At 41.9% G+C, this 24,719-nt stretch overlaps 1 protein-coding gene across 2 annotated transcripts; it reads right to left on the bottom strand.

The window, feature by feature from the left end:
* Nucleotides 1–565: 565 nt before the first annotated feature.
* On the bottom strand, nt 566–24,719 carry hira (histone cell cycle regulator a). 2 transcript variants are annotated; one of them, XM_071524934.1, is made up of 24 exons: nt 24,519–24,719; nt 22,851–22,913; nt 22,305–22,415; nt 20,765–20,855; nt 20,306–20,400; nt 19,831–20,087; nt 18,356–18,523; nt 17,496–17,609; nt 15,854–15,924; nt 15,647–15,752; nt 14,757–14,978; nt 13,851–13,936; nt 13,307–13,501; nt 12,746–12,889; nt 11,389–11,608; nt 10,692–10,799; nt 10,153–10,301; nt 8,975–9,136; nt 8,193–8,251; nt 7,558–7,663; nt 6,854–6,976; nt 5,581–5,744; nt 4,784–4,872; nt 566–3,820 (listed from the first exon to the last, which is right to left on the bottom strand). In XM_071524934.1, exons 1-24 carry the CDS (start codon nt 24,553–24,555, stop codon nt 3,704–3,706), a joined length of 3,057 nt encoding a protein of 1,018 aa, XP_071381035.1. In that variant the 5' UTR covers nt 24,556–24,719; the 3' UTR covers nt 566–3,703. The 2 variants fall into 2 exon arrangements, with proteins under 2 accessions (XP_071381035.1, XP_071381036.1); XM_071524935.1 differs by having other exon boundaries at nt 11,389–11,605.

The following is a 24,719-nucleotide window of genomic DNA, read 5'->3' as shown; positions in this document are numbered from 1 at the left end:
ACTATTATTTAGCTGAAATGTATGGAAGCCGAGAACAGCCGTGCTTGCAATTATTTTTTTAATGCCGTTATCTCGAGATAATAAAGCTCGTTTTCTCGAGATAACGAGATAATTTATCACGAGAAAATGACTTGTTTTCTCGAGATCACGGGATAATTATGGAGAACTCGAAAATGAGCGTCTGGTTCATTTGATCACACCTGATTTCAGCCTTCAAGATCACTGTCATGACTGTCGGGGAGGATTCAGAACTGCTAGTCTTCTCCTTAAATGACGAGGACTGATCTGAATGTTATCTCTAACAGAAAGACAGTATTTGGGACAAATAGATACAAATGGGTGGGGAGAGTAAATGCATGAAAATGCATTACCAATGTGAACCAAACATATGCGCATTCATCACTCTCATTCATAAATTCAGTTGCCACTACCAAATTCTGGCAGTGTGTACGCAACGTAGCCAGTGTGAAGCAGGGCAGTACTGAACACACACACACACACACACACACACACACAGTAAAGAAACGCCGGACAGGAGTTACCAAAAAACCCAACTGTTCCTCCATCATTTAATTTTCAATTTCTTCAAAAAAACAAACCAAACACAAAAGTTCAGCTCATCAACACTCATCGTTTCTCTTTTTTTTTTTTTTTTTTATAGAAAATGGAAACAAAAAATTGCCTTTTACAAACATTTAAAAATGACTAACGGCAAAAAACAAAACAAAAAAACAAATGAAATGAAAGAAACAGAAATGCTGTACACATTAGTAAAGGAAAGGGAAGGAGCGTCCGGTCTGATGGACAGACAGACAGACAGACAGACAGACAGACAGGCAGACTGTCTGTCTCACTGCCTGCTGTCCAGACTGAGGAGCAGTACAGCAGTAAACAAGCTCTCTACGCTTACAGTGAGCCTTTACATATATAAATATACACACAGAGAGAGAACGCATCGCTGCTGCTGCTGCTGTGGACAAAAAAACAAACAAACACCTAAATGTAATTATTTCTTTTTCTTACTCGAATCGAGATTGTACAAGTTAATATACGTGTCGAGTGAATTTCATGACCGCTGGGACCTCGAACCCTGTTACAAAGACCAAAGTTCATGGAAAGAGAGAAAGAATAATGACTTTCCCCCCCTCAGTCCGGACTGTTTCGCCCGACAACAGAGATAACCGATCTCAGCACCGATTTCATTCTATTTACAAAAATAGACACGAAGGGAAAAAAACGGACCAAAAAGTAAAAAACATGACTCCACTGCTCCTCTCGGGTCGAGGCCCGGTCTGATGCTGCGTTCAGGTCACACGGGAGGAACCGGATCTCGTCTCTACAACTCGGAAGCGTTCGCGTCTATAAGAATTCGCCGGAACGCCCCACATCCAAAACATTTCTTATTTATGGATTTAAAATCGACCATAAACAAACTGCAGCAGATATTGCTCACTTTTCTTAAGTAGAGTTGATTGCGTTGAGCGTGAAAATAACTGAGAATTTTAATTTTCATAAACTTGGACTGCTGGAGAAAATGGATCATACAAAAAAAACATAAAAACATCCCACATATCCTACTTGTAATCACCACTAGGAGGCGTGAACAAGTTTTCCAAGTCAGCAGCTCAAATTCACGGTAAATCCAATATGACTTGAACGCAGCATGAGTTTACATGTGGTTTGAAGAGCCGCAGGCAAAACTGGAGCTCAGTGGTTCAGGTTCTGGTTGGACTTTAATGCTTTTATAAAGGATGGATGCTCTTTTTTTTCTGCATGTTTTGTGTTCAGGAAGGAAGAGAAGGGAATTTGATAGAGAATCAACATTTTGAAGTTTGAAATCTGTCCAGTTATGTCATGAGTTAAATGAGACTTGGCCCGAAAATGAAGAGTTTGGTTCCAAAATTAGATATCCACCATTTGGAAAAGAGTAACAGATAATTTTACAAAATGAAGTGAAAAATTAAACCAAATGTTGGTACTATTTAAGGATTACCGGTTACTTAAATCCTTGGCTGACAAAATGAGATATTGATGAAATTCAGGTGATTTTTTTTCTCCTAAATGGATATACTGTATATATATATACTGTATATATCTATATACCATTTTGGAACATAATTCATCAAATATACATTTAAAAATGGCTTGTAATATCCCGACAGCTTGAGGTGCGCTTGATTTAACTTCACAGACACCTAGAAAAGTGGGGAAAATCAGCCGCTCAACGGGGATAAACCAAGCGCTCATCAAGCCTTTCCCCCCCAGATAACATGAAAGGTACTACTGGTGATCAAGTCTGATGCATAAAACACTCTGGAGGTCGTGTTGTGACCGATCCAAGCTGCTGCAGATCTAAGAGGGAGGGAGCCTCCCACATGAGTCAAAAACAAACATGGAGATTTAACTGTTGTGCTTCCTGTTTTCTCTACCAAAAAAAAAAAAAAACACTTCAGAAAACATTTTCAAACATCTCAGCTGATTGAACTTTACCCTGCAGGATGTTTACAGGTTAACATCAGCTGCAAGGAAACTAAAAATCAAGTGCTTCTTCCCCCCCCCCAAATACATCTGAAATCCATTGCATTTCTATTTTCCACTGGTTCCAGTTAGGGCTAGACCGATATACTGGTGTGCCGATATTGGTCTTTTATTAAAAATCTGATCTGGTCCAGTCAGTGTCGTCCACCTCTGATATGATGCAGTTTGATTGATTACATATTTACTATAGAACTGATCAATACTACAATGGTTGTCTATGGCAAGTACTTAACCTGAACTGATTCTGTAAGCATGAATATGTTTTATTATTACTTATTATAATTCTGGGTTTCAGTGGTGAGTTTTAGTGTCCCATGATGGTCTCAGATGCTTTTCCACACTGAGAAGAATTAAATTCATAACTGGGAAATGGAAAAAATGGTCAAATTTGAAGATATTCAGTCACAAAATCTCAGCTATCGGCAGCTTGAATCCCAAAAATATATCGGCATCAGAACCCATATCGGTCGAACCCTAGTCCCAGTGCTGTTCCTGTGTTTTTTTTTCTCCTCATCTCTTCGTCTCAAGGCATCACTTTGGTTCAAGCATATTGCTCCTATACATCAATTCCGACTTCCATTTGTCTCTTTTTAGCGTTTCGCCGCCAGTGTTTCTACAGTAAGAGGGAACAGGCGTCTGACGGGGATCAGACCCGACACCTCTCTGCTCCGGTCTCTCTCACACCGCTGACACTTTTCAACATCATCATCGCTTCAAGTTCATGATTAGGAGGAGCGGCTCGGAGGTGCATAGGCCCAAAAAAACATTTAGTGGGGAAAGGAGACAGAAGACGGCGCCGCCTTCTTCAACCAAACTCGATTAGAAAAAAAACTCAACACCACTCCTCGGGCTGAGAAGTCCTGCCAGCTGAAAGTCTGTGGATTGGCCATTATTGATGTGCTCAAAATAACAATAATAATAATAATAATGATCCAGGATTGTGGTTTTAAGGGAAAGTCAAAGCCAGACGATGTTCCAGCACCCCAAGGTGAACAAAGTCAGTGCTGATTTCATGGTGCAGAGCTGAACCAGGCCGAGCCAGACTGGTTTATAGTGAGTCCGAGTGTGTGTCTGTATGTGTTTAAGTTCTGCATGTATCTGTGTGCATGTGTTTGTGTTTCTGTGTGTGTGTGTGTGTGTGTGTGTGTGTGTGTGTGTGTGTGTGTTATTTGTTGCGCAGCAGCTCCAGCTGGTCCTGGTATTCGGTGAACAGTCTCTGGAATCGAAGGTTTTGACCGATGACAGGCAACAACTCCCGCAGCAACTCACGTTTACGTAGACCCTGAACACACACACACACACACACACACAGAATACACACAGACACACATGTAAGTAGCACACACACACACAGAATGGAGAGAAAGCAGAAAGTTAGCAACATGTGTGCAGTTGTAAGAATATATATATATCTACTGTATGTACGTGTGTGTGTTGTCCAAACAGGACTAACCAGGGTTTGCTCATTTTCACTAAAAAATAAATTACAAAATGAAAAATGCAACCAACTGGCAGGCTAACTACAGGACTTAAAGCAAAAAAAACATTCTGAGTCTGAAACGTAGAACTAGTTCAATAACAAGAACGAAAACAACTGACACATGGCCGACACATTTTTATGCTGAATGCCGATTGTAAATTGTGAAAGACAGATCACATTCTGCTCTGTCATTGCCGCTGGATGGCAGCTGTAACTGTCTGTTTGTCTGGGACTGACCTCATGTGGAAAGAGACTTTCTTTCTGCTGGTTGAGCTCACAGTGCAGAACAAACACCCGGCTCCCTTCATCTGTCGCACCAAGAGTCAAACTGTTTCCCGTCTCCACCCGTTTATTCAATCCATATCTATCGCCGTTTGTTTTTCACTCCTGTCTCAGTGACTCGTGCGTCTCCACCAGCTTTCATAAACTTGGTTTCGGAATCGGTGCTACATTGTGATAGAAAGTAGCTCGCTGTTCATTGGATAAAAAAAAAAACTTGCTCGCATTCCATAGGTAAATGTAAAATATTGCTTTGCTTCGCTGAATATGATCGGATAAAACCCATCAAAAACAAAAACCCACATGGAGTGAGTTTTTTTTTTTTTGGTCAAAAATAGTTTGTGAATCTAAAACGTCCATACGCCGCAAATCAGGCACCTGGCCGGAGGTCTTTAAGCCCTGTAACTAAATAACTAACTGACTAAATAATTGACTGACTGGTTGACTAACTCACTAACTGGTTGACTGACTGACTGTGGATCTCACCAGAGTGGTTGGCTCCCAGGCTGTAGCAGCAGACTTGTGGACGGGACCCAGCAGCTCCTTACAGAGCTCTCTGAGACGATACTCTGACCCTACACACACACACACACACACACGCACACGCACACACGGCAGGGGGGGGAGAAAAAAATATTCTGTCTCAAACAATCTTTAACAGCATGAAAGTCTTTTAAGTCTTATCTGAATACTTGTGTCTGCTCACAAAAACACATCCCATGTTGCATCCACACAGTATTTGGTTCAAAGTATCTCAAGATGTCTCCACAGTCTTTCCAGATAAAGCCGTGAATCCAAACCCGGAATGCCGAGAGGGTCGGAGAGACAAACTATTTGTTCTTGTTTTTGCCCGTTTTTTAAAATTTTTATGCATGTATACTACTTTTCAGAAAACCTTTGAGAACGACATTACACTAAAACAACAGAGAACGATGTGAAAAAAGTGTCGTATCGCTATATCTGTTGACTAATGAAAGCTGCCTCACCCTGCTAACCCATCTAAAGAATTTCTCAAGAATTGGTTTCAGTGAAGAGTTTTAGTGTCCCATGATGATCTAGATGCTGTTTTCAGAGGCTTTTCCACCCTGACAAGAAGAAAACTCTGGAGAAAACACTGAATACTTGTTTTGTTTTTTGGTATTGATATTAAGATATACTAGATATTGAATACTAAAGAATACAGCTGCATCGGCGTCTACTGCATCACCGCTGTGACTGAGGTATTATCGTTATGATCTGAGTTTTTGGGTATGCAAGTTCCCGGTGGCGGTGCGGTGCGGTACCTTCGTTGACGAGGAAGCGGGCGTAGATGAGCAGCCAGTAGCGATACTCCTGGGCGGACAGCAGAGTCAGAGCCGCCGCCAGCTGGTTCTCCAGGAAGGCCAGCGTCATGCTCTGCTGCAGGTGGTGAGGGGTGGAGGACAGACGGGACGCCAGGCGACCCGCACTGAGGGGGGGAGGGGGTGATAGAGAGAGGGAGAGAGACAGAGAGAGAGACAGAGAGAGAGAGAGGAGGGACAAACAACAGAGACAGAAAAAGAGAGAAAGTTAGATATGTTAGACTTAAATTAGGCTATCAATCTAGCGATACTCAAGTACACTGGTTGACAGGGTCACCAGTGTGAGAGTGACTCCTCAATACCAAGAAGTAACGCCGCTTGATTCTGTGTTTCCTTTAAGGGGTAAAAATATCTTTCTATTTTACTTGATTTTCATTCTTTTAATGCAATGCATTTTGCTTGTTCTTTTATATGAATTTTATCTTTTTATCTGTCTTTTATCTGCCTTCTATTGATGTAAAGCACTTTGAGCTGCATGTTGTGTATGAAAGGTGCTATACAAATAAAGGTTATTATTATTATTATCAATCTATTCTGCTAGGTGTGGAAAGGGGTGGAGAATAAACGACTGGCACTAGAGAGAGAGAGAGAGAGAGAGAGAGAGAGAGAGAGAGAGAGAGAGAGAGAGAGAGAGAGAGAGAGAGAGAGAGATCTCAGATCTGATGTTTTCTGATCAGTGTGAACAGTAAAAAGCCGCATGGAGTCGCAATTTTTTCAATTCCCTTCTGGATCACATGGAGTTGTGGAACAAAACTGGATCCTGAGGCATGAGACCTACATGCAAATTTGTATTTGAACACTCAAATTCTAATTTGTCTACGTTGCCATGACAACAAGTAAATCTTAAGCGTTAGCACGGAGGATGACGAGACACAACGATGGAGAGAAAGAGAAACAAACGACTTGAGATGAGACATATTTTGTTCTTGTTACTATGCTCATCGCTGTCAGTTCAGATTATTATGGGATATGAGTTAAATCCTACAATAGATATGAACAGTCATCCAAAAAAAAAAAAAACACATCTGAGAAGGGAAGCATGAAGGGAGGAGTATGGTATTACTTGTCAAGTAATGAGGAAAACATGACTTTTTTTTAATAACAAGGCAAACACTGGTGGTGAGAAGGGAACGTGAAGCATCTATTACTTTTTGAAAGTGTGTGTGTGTGAGTGTGTGTGTGAGTGTGTGAGTGTGTGAGTGTGTGTGTGTCGTACTTGAGGTTGCGTCCCTGCATGACGGCCAGCGGTCCCGAGGACACAGGTGCATCTTGGGTGAGCAAGCATCCCCTGAAGTCGGCGCACTGGACCAGAGAGTCTCCTTTATCTGCTATCAGAGTCCTGAGGGAGGGAGGGAGGGGGAGAGGGAGAGAGAGAGAGAGAGAGAGAGACAGAGAGAGATGGAGATAGAGAGAGAGAGAGATAGAGAGATCGATGGAGACAGAGATACAGAGACAGAGAGACAGAGAGAGATAAAGAGAGAGAGATAGACAGAGAGAGAGACAGAGAGATAGAGAGGCAGAGAGAGATAGAGAGACAGAGAGAGATAGAGACAGACAGAGAGATAGAGAGAGAGAGATAGAGAGACAGAGAGATAGAGAGATAGAGACAGAGAGAGAGATTGTGTAAGTTTCATGGTCTTACCATGTCTAGTGAATGAAATAGGGGGTTTATGGTCTTACCATGTCTCTAGTGAGTTGAACAGGATTTTTAAGGTCTCACCATGTCTCTAGTGAGTTAAACAGGAGTTTTAAGGTCTTACCATGTCTCTAGTGAGTTAAACAGGAGTTTTAAGGTCTTACCATGTCTCTAGTGAGTTAAACAGGAGTTTTAAGGTCTCACCATGTCTCTAGTGAGTTAAACAGGGGTTTTTTGGTCTTACCATGTCTCTAGTGAGTTAAACAGAAGTTTTAAGGTCTTACCATGTCTCTAGTGAGGAGTTGAAGCAGTAGGATTTCCCGTTGGACAGACCGATGACTGGAACTCCCTGCTGAGTCAGCAGAGACTGAGACACTGTGATGTCAGCAGCTACAGAGAGACAAAACATAAAGAGTTCGGTTCCAAAATTAAAACTCCACCATCTGGACAACAGAGCATCTCCTCTTACAGAAATATAGACGGCACAAAATTAAAACAAGTTATGGAAGTCACTGGTTGAGAAAATGAAAACACTTTCACAGACTGTATCCTCTAGATTTGAGATTCTGAATGATGAACTTCTAAAGCCAAGTATTTTTCATGGATATACAGCATTTAAGCAGTATATTCAAGTCTAACAAACAGAAAAGGAGCCTTGAACAGAATATATTCTTACAGTAAAGAAGGTTTAGTTAAGTTAGTTTAGTTATTTGCACAGTGATGAAACATAGAAGTGAATCGATTAAAAAACAGCAATAAAATACGATGATAAACAACAAAGAAGAGAAAATAGAGGGCTTTTTTAGGAAGTTAAATCAAAATGAAGATAAAGGCAAAACTCAATTTCAAGGGAGAATTCAGCCGAATCAAACGGGTGAAATATCCCTTTATCACGTGTCCCAGTGTGCTCCAGGCTCACCTGACAGGATGGTGAGCAGAGACTCGTTCTTCACCTGAGCCGTCTGTTTCTGGACGTCCCTGCAGACACAACACAACACCACCAGACTTTGTTTTAATGAAAGATTTAGTACAAATTAAAGTAGCAACTTAAGCAAGCAGATTTTCTTAAATATGAATATATTGCAGTTAATTTTACTGCAGTAACACACCGCCATGCTAGCATTGAAGAGATAAATAGATAAACAGACAGGTAAATAGAGAGAGAAAGACAGACAGAAAGACAGACAGACATACATACATAAAAGTAACTGTTGCTTTTCCAAGCAGCAGTATCAATTAACTGCTTCCTTCTTTCATTAGGTAAATATTTCTTTGGATCAATTCCAAACAAAATCTGAAAAATACCCTTTCAGCTGACTGGTACATTACACATTTCTTTTTCACATATTTTTTTATTTTTCTTATTTTATCTCTTCCAAATTACATCAAATTTCTAGGCTATAATAATAGTAATTATTATTATTAACAGCCTAGAAATTGTATCTTACTATTCAAGCATTTGAGGAAACAATGGCCATTTGTTGTAATTCGCTCATTCCTGGGGGGGGGGGGGGTATTCAATATTGGAAAATATTGCGATATTAGATAATATAGAATATCGACCCAGGCCTAGCGCGGGTCAGGTTTGTCAGAAAGTGCTGTGCAGAGCAACAAAGGACATAAATACTGATAAAAAAAAAACATGAAGAAGAAAAGCCCGTCTGGTCATGAATTAAACATGTATGACATCACCGTACTGACCAGACAGACAGCATGGCTCCGGCGGTCAGAGCCATGACGTAGTGACCGGAGCAGTGCAGGGCGGACATGGCCGTGGCCAGCTGGATGGCCGGGAGCAGCCGCCGCCCGCAGGAAGAGAACACCGACAACATCCTGTCCTCGCACGCCACCGCGATGACATCACTGTGGGAGAGAGGAGCACATCGACGTGAGGCGGGACTAACAGAAGCGATGTTACACGATTTTTAGATCTTTTCATCGAGTCTTTAGTCTAGTTGAAATCAAGATCTGATTTTCAACAGACCTGAGAGCAAAAAACATACCTAAAAATTACAGAAAATACACAGGACAATTTAAACAGTGAGCAACACACAGGGTTAGACATTATGAAGAGAAATCAGAAACATCACAGAAAATTGCTTTAAAATCATTGAAGGGGAAAAGAAAATCTCATTTCAAAGTGCTTCATAGTTAATTCATAAGCTTTTGGTACTGGTTTTGTTCAGAATTGAAAACAGTGATTGGCTGCTGATGGGTGTGTGTGTGTGTGTGTGTGTGTGTGTGTGTGTGAGTGAGTGAGTGAGTGAGTGAGTGAGTGAGTGAGTGAGTGAGTGAGTGAGTGAGTGAGTGAGTGAGTGAGTGAGTGAGTGAGTGAGTGAGTGAGTGAGTGAGTGAGTGAGAGAGAGAGAGAGAGAGAGAGAGAAAATAGATAAGATTAGTTGAAGGGAAATTCTTGTGTGATTTACGGCCATTTGGAAATAAAGTAAGTGGACCTAAAGCTGACTGGTTTCTTTTGTTGCTGGCATCATGTAGCACAATAACATTCATAAGATTTTGTTGAATAATTGCATTCGTGAATTTAATCAAACATACTAAATAAATATAGTATAGTTTTTCCTGATGTACTGTCCCACTGTAAGTGAATGAAGTCAGGAAAAATTACTACTGTCTAAAATCTTGAAAAACACCCTAAAATCTGAGGTTTATCAAAACAGACACAGACATTTTTGTGAATATTGTTGTGTTTCTATAGTAGGAATAACACACACACACACACACGGTCTCTCTCACACACACAATCTCTCTCTCTTTCTCTCTCTCTCTCTCACACACACACACACACACACACACACACACACACACACACACACACACACACACACACACACACACACACACACACACACTCAGCTGCCCACCTGCTCCCAGCAGCAGTGATGATGGAGCTGGGCAGCAGTGTGTCCCAGTCCCGTCCGTCTCTGGAACATCGCAGCTGGCTGAGTTTGGTTCCCGCGACCACCGACACCTCGTTCTCCACCTCCAGGAACACAGAGGGCTCCATGCTCACCTACACACACACACACACTTTAAGTTTGCAATTCAGGTATTTAGCTGACAGTCTATCCAGAGTGACTTGTAGTGAGTGTAACAGTAGAATAAGCCACAGCATGTTCTGATCAGTTTGTTTTGAACTCTGCAGTGTTTCCTCCTGTAGTTTGTTTGTCCAGGTGTAATTCATAAAGTTATGTCTGCCGCTTTCATTTTTTTTAAAGCTGTGAAATGACTCCTAAACCAATTTTTTTCCCAGCAATGACCCCAACAGTGCTAATAAGCACTGTTTGGTGGATCATTTGTGTGCTGAATTTACCAAAGAACATGAAGGATTCAGAGGACACACACACACACACACACACACACACACACACACACACACACACAGACACAGGTGTGGTGGTACCTGCAGGCTGAAGGCCTTCTTTGTGCTTGGTGTTGGTAGTTTGAGAACAGCTACAGGAGCTGGAGAAGCTGCTACTCTGCTGGGCTCCTTCTCTGATGGAGGAGTCAACTGGAGGAAGAGGAACACAATCATTCATTCATTTATCTGACTGTCTGTCTGTCTGTCTGTCTGACTGTCTGACTGTCTGTCTGTCTGTCTGTCTGTCTGACTGTCTGACTGTCTGTCTGTCTGTTCACAGGGGATCTTCAGGTCTAAGAGACACAAATGTAAGACTTTTTAAGACCTGTTTACTGCTACCTAGAATTGAATTTAAGACCGATTTAAAAACCAAAAATAACAAAGTGTAGAAAACAAGCTCCGAAAAATTCCATGATGAATTAAAGATCTAAGGAATGCTTCCATGACCTAAACATGTTCTTCCTTCCTTAATGCTGTTTTTCACTCTGATAACCATCTAATGCAATGAATGTGTGAATCAAGTTGCCTTAACCAGAGAATTGATCAAATCCCCTGACTTCTCCTGTCTGAAATACACCTGAAACTTCCATGAAACTTCCAGGAATTCCATGACCGGTGGGAACGCTGCATCTATCCATCCATCCTTTCCCCTCCCTCTCTCCCTCCCTCCCTCCCTGCCTCTCTCCCTCCCTCCCTCCCTCTCTCTCTCCCTCCCTCTCTCCCTCCCTCCTCTCTCTACCTGGGTGAAGGGCTGGGAGATGGTCGTGGCCATCTTGTCTTTCCTGGGCCGCCCCTTCTTCCTCTTCTCCACCACCTCGCCTCCCTCCATCAGCAGGTCGGCCTTCCTCTTGGTGAACGACAGGTTCTTGTTGATGGCGGCCATCTTGTCCTCGCTGTCGCTGCTGGTCTCCTCTTTGTTCTTCACGTCCTTCAGGAGCGAGCCGCCGTCTTTCGCCCTGCTGGAGCGGCGGGACAGACACAGATGAGCTTTTTCAACCTTTATTATTTTTCCATGGAAGGGTTTGGCTGAGCATGTTTTCTGTTTTTTAGCTTCACATTCACACAGCGGATCTGCCTCAGAAAGCCTAAATTAAGACTTTTTTAACACCTCTGTTTTATAGATTATTTTTGGCATGTTTGCCTGCATCTGACAGTAGAGAGACAGGGAAGACTGGGGAAGAGAGTTTTTTTTTGTTTTGTTTAGAGTCTCTTTAAGGCCGTTTTAATGCAACCTGGAGTTAAATTTAAGACCAATTTAACAACCAAAATGAAGAAAAAAGCAGCATATTTCTGACTGAACACAGCTGCTGAAAGGACAACAAGACATCGAGTGTTTAGGTACAAGATGCCCAACTGTGCTGAGTAATGGATATGCAATGAAAACAAAATATATGTTTGTCATAATGTATTAACCCTGTTCACTATCCAACTGTGTCTCCATTAAATATCACTGAATGTGAAGAATTTGTCAGTTCACTATCTAATTCTACAGTTGTATCAAAATGAAACTTAATTGGAAAGAAACCTGAAAAAACTGCTTAAAAAAGTAAGACATGTAATTACTGCATTGAAGGTATTTTTAAGGCCTTACATTTCGGTTATTTAAGAATTTTTCAAACTTTTTAAGGCAGGCAAGGTGGAAACTCTGCTACAGAAACAAACTTTCGTTAAGGAGTATTTCATCCACAGTGCATCTGAACTCCGATGCCCCAGCTTTCACTCTAACTAATTCACCAAGAGAAACTTTCTCCATGAATTTTGGTTCATGAGATTTTATTTACTGTAATTTACTGTTTTGATTCCAATGCCTAAAAAGCCCCAGGCGCTGCACCAAGCAGATAAAATAACTTTCTGTCTTGAAAAATAGACTTTCCCAGCAACATCTCTTACTTTTTCCATTGTCCAACTATCAGAAATCTGTGGGGTAAAGTCTTTTTTTTTTTTTTACATATTCTTTTTAACAAACAGAATCAGGAATCATGTTCCCTTCAAAATTTTAACACGCCTTGCTTTGCATGCTAGCTGAATGAAAAATGGAGTTACAGAAATCATCCTTAAAGACGCAGGTGATTTTCCAGAGGAAACGAGCCAATCACCTGTCTAGCGGCATGAGCCCGGCGGTGGAGGAGATGGCGGCCGTGACGCCCGGCGTGGCCTTTGACCTCTCAGTGAACCTGGAGTCCAGAGCTTTCATTGGCTCGATCTTGGAGGCGGAGGTCAACAGGAGGCTGGACTTCACTCTGGAAGACCGAGAGACGAGAAGATGAGAGGAATGAGAAGAAGAGTGGAAATAAAAGGAAGATAAAACAAGAGAAATGCGAGCTGACGACAAGCGGAGGATGAGGAGAGAGAGAGGAGCAGAGAAGCATAGAGAACTGAAACAGAACATAATAGAAATAAAAAATATAAGTAACAGAAAAAAAAACAGAGGAGAGCAAAGCAGAGAGCGTCGAACTGAAAAATACAACTGAAACAGAAAAAAAAAATTTGGAAAAAAAGAAAATATATAGGAAAAACAACAAAAATGAGAGAACAAGAGAAAATAAAATAAATAAATAGCTAAATAAATAAATAAAACAAAAATAAATAAAAAATAAAATTCAATCAAATCAAATAATTAAGTAAAATAAAGCCCCCTCTCCAGACTGCCTCCCTACCCGTCCTTGTTGTCGTCCAGGCCCTTGGAGCTGCTGGGCGGGGGCGAGGTGAGCAGGGGGTCGTGGCCGGGCCGCAGCCCCAGAGAGGAGGCCTGTCCCTGGCTGGAGTCGGAGCTGAGCTGGGGGGTCAGCTGGCTGGGCATGGAGGAGCCGGGCAGGATGGGAACACTGTTGAACAGCGCTGGAGAGAAATCCCTGCAGACAGAGAGAGAGAGAGGGAGAGAGTCATGTACTACTGCTACTATTACGACTACTACTACCACTACAGCTGCTATTACTAATACTACTACTACTACTACTACTACTACTACTACAGCTGCTATTAGTACTAGTACTACTACTACAGCTGCTGCAACAACTTTCTACTACTGCTGCTAGAGCTACTAGTACTACTGCTGCTGCTGCTGCTACTACAGCTGCTACTACTACTACTACTGCTACTACTACTACAACTACTCCACCAAAGACTGAATAATGGATCTGTCATGTTGGAGTCAGACTGTGTGTATTTTGTGTGTTTTGTGTATTTTGTGTGCGTTCCCACCCTGTGTCCAGCTGAGCGATACAGAGCGGAGTGATCCGTCTCCGGCCGTCTGGGGTTCTCGTCTCCACCTGCTTCTTCAGAAGGTTCTGGAAGACGGCGAAATTTAAACATCCAACGTCACCGTCAAGCAACGATAACAAAAAAAACTGTATTTGTTTGACAGCTTTTGAAATGGAGCTACGATTAACTATTTTTGTAATCAAAGCTCTTAAAGTGATTCCTAACTTTAAAAGTTATCAATTATGTGCTTTACATTCAGGACAGATATCATTTTGTAAGAGTGGGTATCATTTTTTTTTTCAAATGGTGTATTTTTTCATTTTGTAATGAAACTGTTCATATGTTCACTCCTACCTTCATAATATCTAAATGTATATTTATATACGTCTCCTCTCGTCTACCATCCTAAAGCTGATGATACACAGGTTTAAAGCAAATTTGGGGCAAAATTTGACAATGAGCAATGACTGTGAGCGACTGGGCAATGGGAAAAGGTAACTGACAAATTTGACAGAGGAGTGAAAATGAATGAAATAACAAACTGATTGGTTGATCGTGAAACCTTGCCAGCAAAGCCTGCTCTCTGATCAAGCTTGGCTAGATTTCAAACTTGTTTTCAGCGAGAAAATAGATTTGCCCTAAAAATTCATGGATGTTTGTGTATCATCACCTTAACATATTTCGATATCATTCTGTCCACTGTCTGAAATTAGCTTCTTGCCTCACCTGGTAAAGCTGGTAAACTGAAAAAAAACATTACCTGCCAAGAATAATTTTTAGTCAGCCAAAATAATTTATGTACGTATTTCCTAGATATATGTCACCTTAATCGTTTTAAATGCAATTTCACAAGCAGTTAACAACATTTGCTGCTTGATGGGTGTTAATTTTATCTCTGTTCCCCACCTTCCTGATGTCCTCCAGAGACTCTCCGTTCATCACGCTGTTCAGTTTGGGAGTGGTGGATTCTGGGCCGGCGGCGCCCGGCCCGGCGACGGCCTGAGCCGAGTTCTGCCGCTCCTGCTGGTACTTCAGCATCTCCGGGTTCTCGATGATGGTGGTGGAGAGCTGGGCCTCGGTGCTGGTGATGGCCAGACTCTTACCGTAGATGTTCTGGTGGATGGTGTTCTGCAGGAGAGAGGGAGAGAGAGAGAGAGAGAGAGAGAGTGTGACTGGGGGTTCTTGATGTTCTTCATGATGGAAGGAGGGAAGGAAGGCAGAAAAGAACCAAATAAAGAGCAGAAAGGAACAAAGAAAGTGCAGAAAAAATGAAAAACAACCATGGAGAAAAGCAGCTTCACTGTGGGTATAATCTATTTACATACTGTGTGTGTGTGTGTGTGTGTGTGTGTGTCCTAACCAAGGGTGGAAGTAACCAATTACATTTACTCACATAACTTATTTTGTGTGTTGCTCCATCAGCAACAGAAACTGGATCAACGTAAACTGACAAACTGTGGATCCATTCAAAGTGAGAAGAGGAATCTGACTTTACTTTGTTTCTGCACTTTATTTTGTCGTTTCTAATGTTCCCAGTGAAAAGAATCTAGTGTGAACTCTGTCCTCTCTCCTTTTAGAATCACATGGAAAAGATCACAGCTGACAATGTTCTCTGTTCTAAAGAGGAACGCAGGAACTTTTACTCTGAGGACATTTTAAATCAGACACTTTTTACTTTTACATCAGCAGATTTTTACACCAGTACTTTTACTTCTACTTCAGTAAAATATCAGCAGAGTAACAGTACTTCTACTTGAGTTGGACATGTTAGTACTCTTTCCACCTCTGGTCCTAACCTTCTCCTCCTCGTTGAGCGGGTCTCCCAGTTCGTCCAATGAGAAGTCTAGATAGGCCACCGTCCCGTCCATAGAGCACACCAAGATCCCCAGGCCCGTCAGAGTCCTAACACACACACACACAATCAGGTTTATGAAGTAATATATGGAGCATCACCGCTGCCTGTAACTCTGTTCAGTCGTTGGTAAAGTCTGTATAAAACTCACCAGGAAATGTCCATGATGGATTTATCAAACAGGTCGTGGATCACCACCAGGGGGCGCTTCAGAGAGGTCAGCTGGAGGACAGACAGACAGACAGACTTAGTATCATCAATAACACACTCTTGTCCAACACACTCTTGTCCAACACACTCTTGTTTATTAAATTCCATCACTTTTACGTGACTATTCCATGGCATTTAGAGCAATTTCCATGACCGATGTCGACATTTAGGTTTAGGTCAGAAGACAGAATGTGTTTCATTTTTAAGTCAGCGAGCATTACAAGACACCAACATCAAAGATGTCATGGGGCAGAACGACAATGTTCTGACATTATCACTGTGACCATAAAACATAATTTAAGAGAATTGTTCAAATGTTGCGTTGTTTGCTCAATAGCAGAGCTGCAACGATTAATCGATTAGTTGTCAACTATTAAATTAATCGTCAACTATTTTGATAATCGATTAATCGGTTTGAGTCATTTTTTAAGAAAAATAAGTCAAAATTCTCTGATTCCAGCTTCTTAAATGTGAATATTTTCTGGTTTCTTTCCTCCTCTATGACAGTAAACTGAATATCTTTGGGTTGTGGACAAAACAAGACATTTGAGGACGTCATCTTGGGCTTTGGGAAACACTGATCCACATTTTTCACCATTTTCTGACATTTTATAGACCAAACAACTAATCGATTAATCGAGAAAATAATCGACAATGAAAATAGTCGTTAGTTGCAGCCCTACTCCACTGTGTCCTCAACGGCTGCTGAGATTTCAGTCTATCTAAACAGGCAGTCCGGTCTCTCTTCAGTCCACTTTCTCTGCGCTCTCTCTCCGGTCCGCTCTCTCTGCTCTCTCTCCGGTCCACTTTCTCTGCGCTCTCTCTCCAGTCTGCTCTCTCTGCTCTCTCTGGTCCGCTCTCTCTTCGGTCCACTTTCTCTGCGCTCTCTCTCCGGTCCGCTCTCTCTACTCTCTCCGGTCCGCTCTCTCTGCTCTCTCCGGTCCACTTTCTCTGCGCTCTCTCTCCAGTCTGCTCTCTCTGCTCTCTCTGGTCTGCTCTCTCTCCGGTCTGCTCTCTCTCTCTCCAGACATTTGAGGACGTCATCTTGGGCTTTGGGAAACACTGATCCACATTTTTCACCATTTTCTGACATTTTACAGACCAAACAACTAATCGATTAATCAAAAACATAATCGACAGATTAATCGACAATGAAAATAACCGTTAGTTGCAGCCCTACTCAATAGCTGTTTTTAATCGCTTTTTGGGTGCAACTGTCTGGCCCAGAAGTGTGTATTAGAGAGCAGCACTACCTGAAGCTACATAAAGCTCTACAGTAAGTGACAACATTTTGAACACAATCACTCATCATGATGGCAAAAACTGGGAAAATAAGACCCAGAATGGAAATACCCAGAATTATCCCATAATCCTGTTTACTTCTATCTCCACCAGTACAGGTTTACATTTCCCCAAATCATTTTGCAATGCATGCATTTAGTACATTTAGTCATTTTTAAAACCTCATTTGAACTGATCCGCTGTGCTCGCTAAATAAAATATGCTGACTGTGTGCAGAAACAGAGAGGAAGCTGGACCGTTGGCACTAACTTAAAAACTGAAGTCATCAGAGAGTTTCTCACCCAGACGGAGAGCGAGCGGTCTTTGCTGCCGACGGCGCAGCAGCAGTACGGACAGCTGGGCTTCGGAGAGCTGCCGTTCTTCTGCTTCTTCTTAAAGATTTTTGGGTTGAATTTCTACAGACAGACAGACAGACAGAGAGAGAGAGAGATAGAGAGAGAGATAGAGAGAGAGAGAGAGAGACGGAGAGACAGAGAGAGACAGAGACAGAGAGACAGAGACAGACAGACAGAGAGAGAGAGAGAGAGAGAGACAGAGAGAGAGACAGAGACAGACAGAGAGAGAGACAGAGAGACAGAGAGATTTTTTCTTTTTTTATTAACATAATTTTAATCTCTCAATATCTTGAAACCCCACATATTTGATATTTTTCTCTTTGAATGTTATTGTGTACTGCATATAAAATGTGTGTAACCCTTGTTACCAACAAACATTAATTCCTTCACATAGTTTACTGATCCTCACTCTGTGATGGAGGCTCTGGGTTCAGGAGCTGAACACGCAGCAACCCAGTTCCTCTGTCCAGGCACTGACTCACACACACACACACACACACACACACACACGCACACACACACACGCACGCACACACACACCTAGACTGATATTCATCTTGATGCTTTGGCAATATTGTCTGTGAACTTTCATGCCAATAAAGCACATTGAATTGAATTGAATTGAGAGAGAGAGAGGAGACAGAGAGAGAGAGAGACAGACAGAGAGATCAGTGTACAGCACTTTACACAGAAACAGTAAATTACCTGTTTGTATGAGTTACATGGTAATGCAGTGACATTAATGATATTAATTAGCTTAATAAGCAACTAAGCAATACAACTCCCTCCAGTCCAGACAGACTCACCACCACGGTGACGGCTTTACGGTGGCCCACAAAGTCCATGTTGGTCTTCCAGCCGTCTCTCTCTACGATCTGAGCGGTGGGGCCGGAGTTGTTCATGGCGTGAGCCGACACCAGATACTGACCGTCTGGAGACCAGGACAGACGCAGGACGTGGGTCGTCCCGCCGCACTGAGAGAGAGAGAGAGAGAGAGAGAGAGAGGGAGAGGACGGGGAGAGAGGGAGAGAGAGAGAGGGAGGGGGAGAGAGAGAGAGGGAGAGAGGTAGAGAGAGAGGCAGAGGGAGAGGGAGAGAGGGGAGGAGAGAGAGAGAGAGATGGAGAGAGGTAGAGAGCGAGACAGAGGGAGAGGGAGAGAGAGAGAGAAGAGGAGAGAGAGAGAGCGAGAGGGAGAGACAGGCAGAGGGAGAGGGAGAAAGAGAGAGAGAGAGAGAGATGGAGGGAGAGAGGAAGACAAGTTTGTTTTAACAATGTTTGTAATTGACAAAGGATTATCCAAGTTTTTAGATGAGTGATGTTTTTAAATCTTATTATGTAAAGACTAAGTTGTAATATTGTGCAAATTCATAGTTGAAGACAATAGTGGGTGCATACATCCAGGTGACACATAACATCCACTCAACACTCAAAATCTTCAGATTGGTGATACAACTGCCAGTATAACGGCAGCGCAAAATGCTTCAAGATAGATTGCAATGTGGTTTATTCGTCTTCAGTTGTCACTTTGACTCTTTTACCTCGCTGAATTGTCTGAATCTCCTACTACTCACTGTTACTACTGCTGCTGCTAAACTTGTGTTGTTTATTATGCTTTTATTGTTAGCAGTAGTTGTAATGTTATTATTAATTTTATTTGTTGGTTAAAACACTTTTCTTTTGAACGCGTTTCCCAATTTTTATCTCCTTTCCATACATTTTATTGTTCCTTGTTTATAATACCTCTTTGTAAAACACTTTGTGAGCCCCGTTTATAAATGAGTGCCATAATCAAGTAGTATAAGACTATAAGACTGATTTATGAGACACTTTATTTGTCATTGTAGGCATACAAAGAAATTATGTTTGGTAACTCTCAGTGACCAGCAGCAGTAGAGAACAAGATAAAAACAAGATAAAACAAGATAAAACAAGATAACAAGATAATAAAAAGGTATTGCACAACAAGTTAGAAAGTAGCTCTTATTACTGCTGCTATGACTACTTCTACTACTTCTACTACTACTACTACTACTACCAACACCATTAATAATAATAGTAAGAACAATTAGGATAGGTTTTAAAGCACTGAATGGTTCAGTGATGTTGGTCTGTAGCTAGGAGTCCAAATGCAGCTGCAAGTATCTCTACTACTACTACTATTTCTACTACTACTAATATTAGTAATAACAATTACCTACACCCATGGCAGCAACAAATATCACTACTACTAATATGAGTACTATCACCACTAATAGCATGAGTAATCATAGTTAGTGTGTACCTCGCTGAAGGGCTTGGTGATGTTGGTCTCCAGCTGCCAGTCCATGGTCCTCCAGACTTTGAGGCTGTGGTCGTCGGCCTGGGAGGCGATGTACTTCCCCACCGGGTCCCAGGTCAGGCCCTTCACCAGGCCGGTGTGCCCCCGCAGGCACGTCACCATCTCCGGGAACTTACGTGCGTTCCAGATGACGATGGTGTTGTCGACGCTGCAGGAGGCCAGCCACACGTCATGAGGAGACCAGGCCACGTCCATCACATCTGACACACACACACACACACACACAGAAAGACACACACACACACCAGGGTTAGGAGACAGCTTATGGTTAGGGTATGTGTGCATTTGAGCGTTTGTTTCGTATGTGAGATTTTATGTGAGTATGTGAGTGCACTGAGTGTGTGCTTACCACAACTGTGTGTTTTGTGTGTGCGTGTGTGTGTGTGTGTGTGTGTGTGTGTGTGTGTGTGTGTCCTACCTCCAGTGTGGTTCCTCAGTATGGTAACACACCTCCACTGCTCCACGTTAGCCAGCTTACTGCTGGACCCAAACACTGTGCTGGGACCGATGAACCTGCGCACATTTGAATGATTTATTTATGTCCACATAAATACAAGCACACAAAGGACATAAAACATTATGAATGCAGTCAGATATTAGGAGTCAGTCAGTTACATAAATGCCTAATTGGCAGCCACACTGTTGCATACACACAGGATGATAATAATGGCAGGTCGAAAGATAACAGACAGTATCCACTCCACACACACAAACAAACAAAATCAAACATCACCGACTACCAGCTTTGGTCATCCCATGTGTTCTCTCTCTCTTTCTGTGTGTGTGTTCTGTGTGTGTGTGTGTGTGTGTGTGTGTGTGTGTGTGTGTGTGTGTGTGTGTGTGTGTGTGTGTGTGTGTGTGTGTGTGTGTTACGTACGCGGCTCTCTTCCACACCATGACCAGCTTGTCGTCTCCTCCTGAAGCGAGGTAAAGCCCGTTGTTGGACCAGCGAACACAGTTCACGCAAGCTGCAGAGAAACACAGACAGTTTTGCTTATCCACATTATTAATATCATGGTTTCTGGTATTTTGCTGAGGAGGCTTTAATGAGAGACGGTGGGCATTAATAGAGTCAGCAGTGCAAGACGTCCCTTTGTTATAGCTGATCGCTGATATGTTTGTTTTGTCTTATTTTGCAGCACTTAGTGTCTTTGTTAAGAAAAGTGCTGCACAAATACAGTTTTTATTTCAACATTTATTTTCCCAGGGAATACTGACTGAGCACAAATACTATTTCCAGGGTTCCTACACATTTTCAATTAAAAAATTCCATACTTTTTCCAGACCTTGATTTGTTTTGAAGATTTTGTCTGGTGTTCAATATGATTTACGCAGATAGACATCTTGCCCCTGCTAACTAGGTCATATCACTGTATAGATGAAGATTGTTCTTCACAGCCACAAATATCAGAATATGTGAGATGATTGGCAGGGTTCCTACACGCTTTCCATTTTAACATTCCATATTTTTCCCAGACCCTATGTTCTTGACCGGATTTGATGTTGGTGGGTATTTGATATAATGCATGCTGACAGCGGCTGGGTAATAAGAGCGTCCCTCTATCTGAACATTATTCTTCACATCAACAAAAACTGTGGACTCAAAGTGGCTCTACAACAACATAAAAGCTAGAATTATGTGTGTATCGGACCTGAACTGCAACATTTTCCATACTTTTCCAGACATTTTTTCAAATTCCCAAACTATTCAAGACCTGGAAATGATCCAATTCATTTGTAATACTTTTCCAGACTTTGCAGACTTGCGTAGGAACCCTGTATTTCAGAAAAGTCCTGCTTCAGTCACACAGTTAGCTGGATTCACACAGTACAACCACAGGCTTCTTCTGTTGGATGCTCAGCAGATCCACAGTCACTGGGAGTTCAGTGCTTTGCTCAAGAGCTCCTCGGCAGCAGATGTTAATGTAGGAGAACAATTCTCATTCTCTCCGTCCCGTCAAGTGACAAGCCCACTTTTCTAACCTCTAGGCTTCAGGTGCCCCATTATTATTATTGGTAGTAGTAGTAGAGGTAGCAGTATTCATAGTGTTCTGTTACATCACCACACAGCCATCTTGGTAGGAAAATAACAGGTGATTGTAATAAATTAACAGCTGATTACAATCAAACACAGCCACAGCCAATGAGCTGTGTGTATTGTAAAGCGCCATATATAGTCACAGTATTAGTATTCGCTCTAGAAGCAGTACTGGTAGTAGTACTGTAGCAGTATTAAAAGTAATAGTAGTGCTAGAAGTAGTAGTAGTTTCAGTGGTTGCAGTAGTATTAGTAGTAGCAGCAGCAGTAGTTCAATCAACCAATAAATTAGTTAATCAATCAATATACGCAACTTTTCTCACTTTTATAAACATGAATAAAAATGAAAACTAAGAGAGGCTGCAGGGCGGGCTGGTTACCTAGGTGATTGTCCATCTGGCAAAGCATCTTGGGAATGTTCTCATTCTTCTCGTCCTCCTCTCGCAGGACCGGAGCCATGTTCCAGATCATCACCTTCCCAGAATCCTCCCCTGAAAAACACACAAATATCACAAATCCAAAACATTTTTTTAAACTGAGGTATTAAGACATCTTTTCCTTTTCATTTAGATATGAAGACATGTCCAGAGCAGGACAGACACAGGAGGAAGGTTTTGGTAGAAACAGTAATCTGTAGCAGGGACACATACAGCACGGCCTGATATGGATCCAGAGGTGGGGGTCTTAAAAACTACACCAACACTGAATATTTTACATAATATCAACCCAACACTTCCTCCTATACTGCACACACCATGAATTTAGATGTAAAATTTAAATTAGTATATATCAGAAATGTCTATTTCAGTGCTACATCCCTTGAGATAAGTGGGGCATACAGCAGAGGATGTAGAAAAATGGTACACCAACAAACATAAATCATTACTCTGTGTACGTGTGTGTGTGTGTGTGTGTGTGTGTCTTACCTTGCCCACCGGTGGCAAATTTTGTCCCATCAGGATGGATGTCAACCGAAAATATTGGTTTGCCTGCAAAACACAATGCAACTGTCAATGACAAATATCTATATAAAACAATTTGTTGACAGTTAGTTTTAATAGTTTGGCATAATGGTGATTAGACAGATAGATAGATAGATAGATAGATAGATAGATAGATAGATAGATAGATAGATAGATAGATAGTAGGGCTGGGCAATAGATCGATATATCGATATTGTGATATGAGACTAGATATCGTCTTAGATTTTGGATATCGTAATATCGTGATATGGCATAAGTGTCTTTTCCTGGTTTTGAAGGCTGCATTACAGTAAAGTGATGTCATTTTCTGAACTTACCAGACTGTTCTATTATTTGCCTTTACCCACTTAGTAATTATATCCACATTACTGATGATTATTTATCAAAAATCTCATTGTGGAAATATTTTGTGAAACCACCAACCGTCATCCCTACAATATTGTCGCAATATCGACATCGAGGTATTCGGTCAAAAATGTTGTGATATTTGATTCTGTCCATATCTCCCAGCCCTAATAGATAGATAGATACCTAGATAGATGACAAATAACACTTCATTCATCAAGCAAAACAGCAGTTGTGCTGGAAAAAAAACATCACATGGGACCCATTTCATCTCCTCCTCCACTTCACAGTGAGCTCAGCAGGGGTGAATCCAGGGTTCCCACCCTCAGCCTGATGGAAAATTCCATGACTTTCCACATGAGCCAAGTCAGAGGCTTCCATGATCTACAACTGCTCTTCCTTCCTGGATTGTTGATGTTGTTTTTCAGTCTGGTTTGTACTCCAGTTTGGGCTGAAAACCATCTGATGTGATGAATGCATGAAATCATTTGGAAAATAAAACCTGCTATATTCCTGATTATTCCCTGACTTCCCCCAGAGCATTTAACAATTTCCCTGGCTCTCCCTGTGTGGAATACGCCTCTCTAATTTCCACAATATTCCAGATGATATTCCAGTTGCTCTAAATTTCTAAATGAAGAGATAATATTTTCCCATTTTTCAAGCCGAGTTCATTATTTAGCAACCAAACGAGTGCCTGCAACAGTAAACACTGAAGGAAGCTGGGTAACTTGCACAATAAAATCGACATTATTGAGTAAAAAATGTCAAAAAGTACAGATAGCGTCAGGCTCATATAACGCTTACTTTGCAAACTGGTAGTGACTTATTAGCTTATTGTCTAGCTTCTCCATCTGTGCTAATGTTAGTGAACAGTAAATGCTAAAATGCAGCAGCGTGCAACGTCAAAAAAATATATAATGAAGATGTCACTTCCCAAACAGCAACTTCAAAATGGGTCATCCGGCAGGTAGGGCGGCTGAGCTAGCCGGGGCTAGCTAGCTAAGGTTAGCAAACATCACAGTCTGCCTTCAAATGATTGTTCAAACACAACGGGGCGATAATGTGAGTTCAACTTTAATGGAAACCGTCGGATGTGTGTGTAACAGCGGTTGGATTAGTGTTGGTTGTAAGTGACAAAACAAGTGAAACAAGTGTCGACCACCATCACGCCTCCTGTCGCTTTCCCCCCCTCCCCAACAACAAAAGCCCAACTTGGTCCAACAGATTCCTGCACAAGCCCCGTACGTTAATTCAAACGCTTACCGTTGTGGCTGACCCAGCTCGGCTTCAGCAGCTTCATTTTCAACCCGCCGTGTGTTTACTTCTAATCTTTATTCACGACGGAAAATCCCTCCCGCGACCAGTTCAGACGGAGAACTAACCGCCGCCCTTTGTCTCAAACTCCGTCCGTTACTTTGTTTTTTTTTAATTCAACTCCATTTCTGCAGCAGCATCATCCCCCCA

Source organism: Centroberyx affinis, unplaced genomic scaffold (genome assembly GCF_046629955.1).
Source record: "Centroberyx affinis isolate AG114_WGS23_722 - 3 ecotype Tasmania unplaced genomic scaffold, CSIRO-AGI_Caff_v1 ptg001250l_1, whole genome shotgun sequence".
In the NCBI taxonomy this organism is placed as follows: Eukaryota; Metazoa; Chordata; class Actinopteri; order Beryciformes; family Berycidae; genus Centroberyx; species Centroberyx affinis.
The sequence above is the reverse complement of the archived record's forward strand: the minus strand, read 5'-3'. Positions and strand labels throughout refer to the sequence as shown.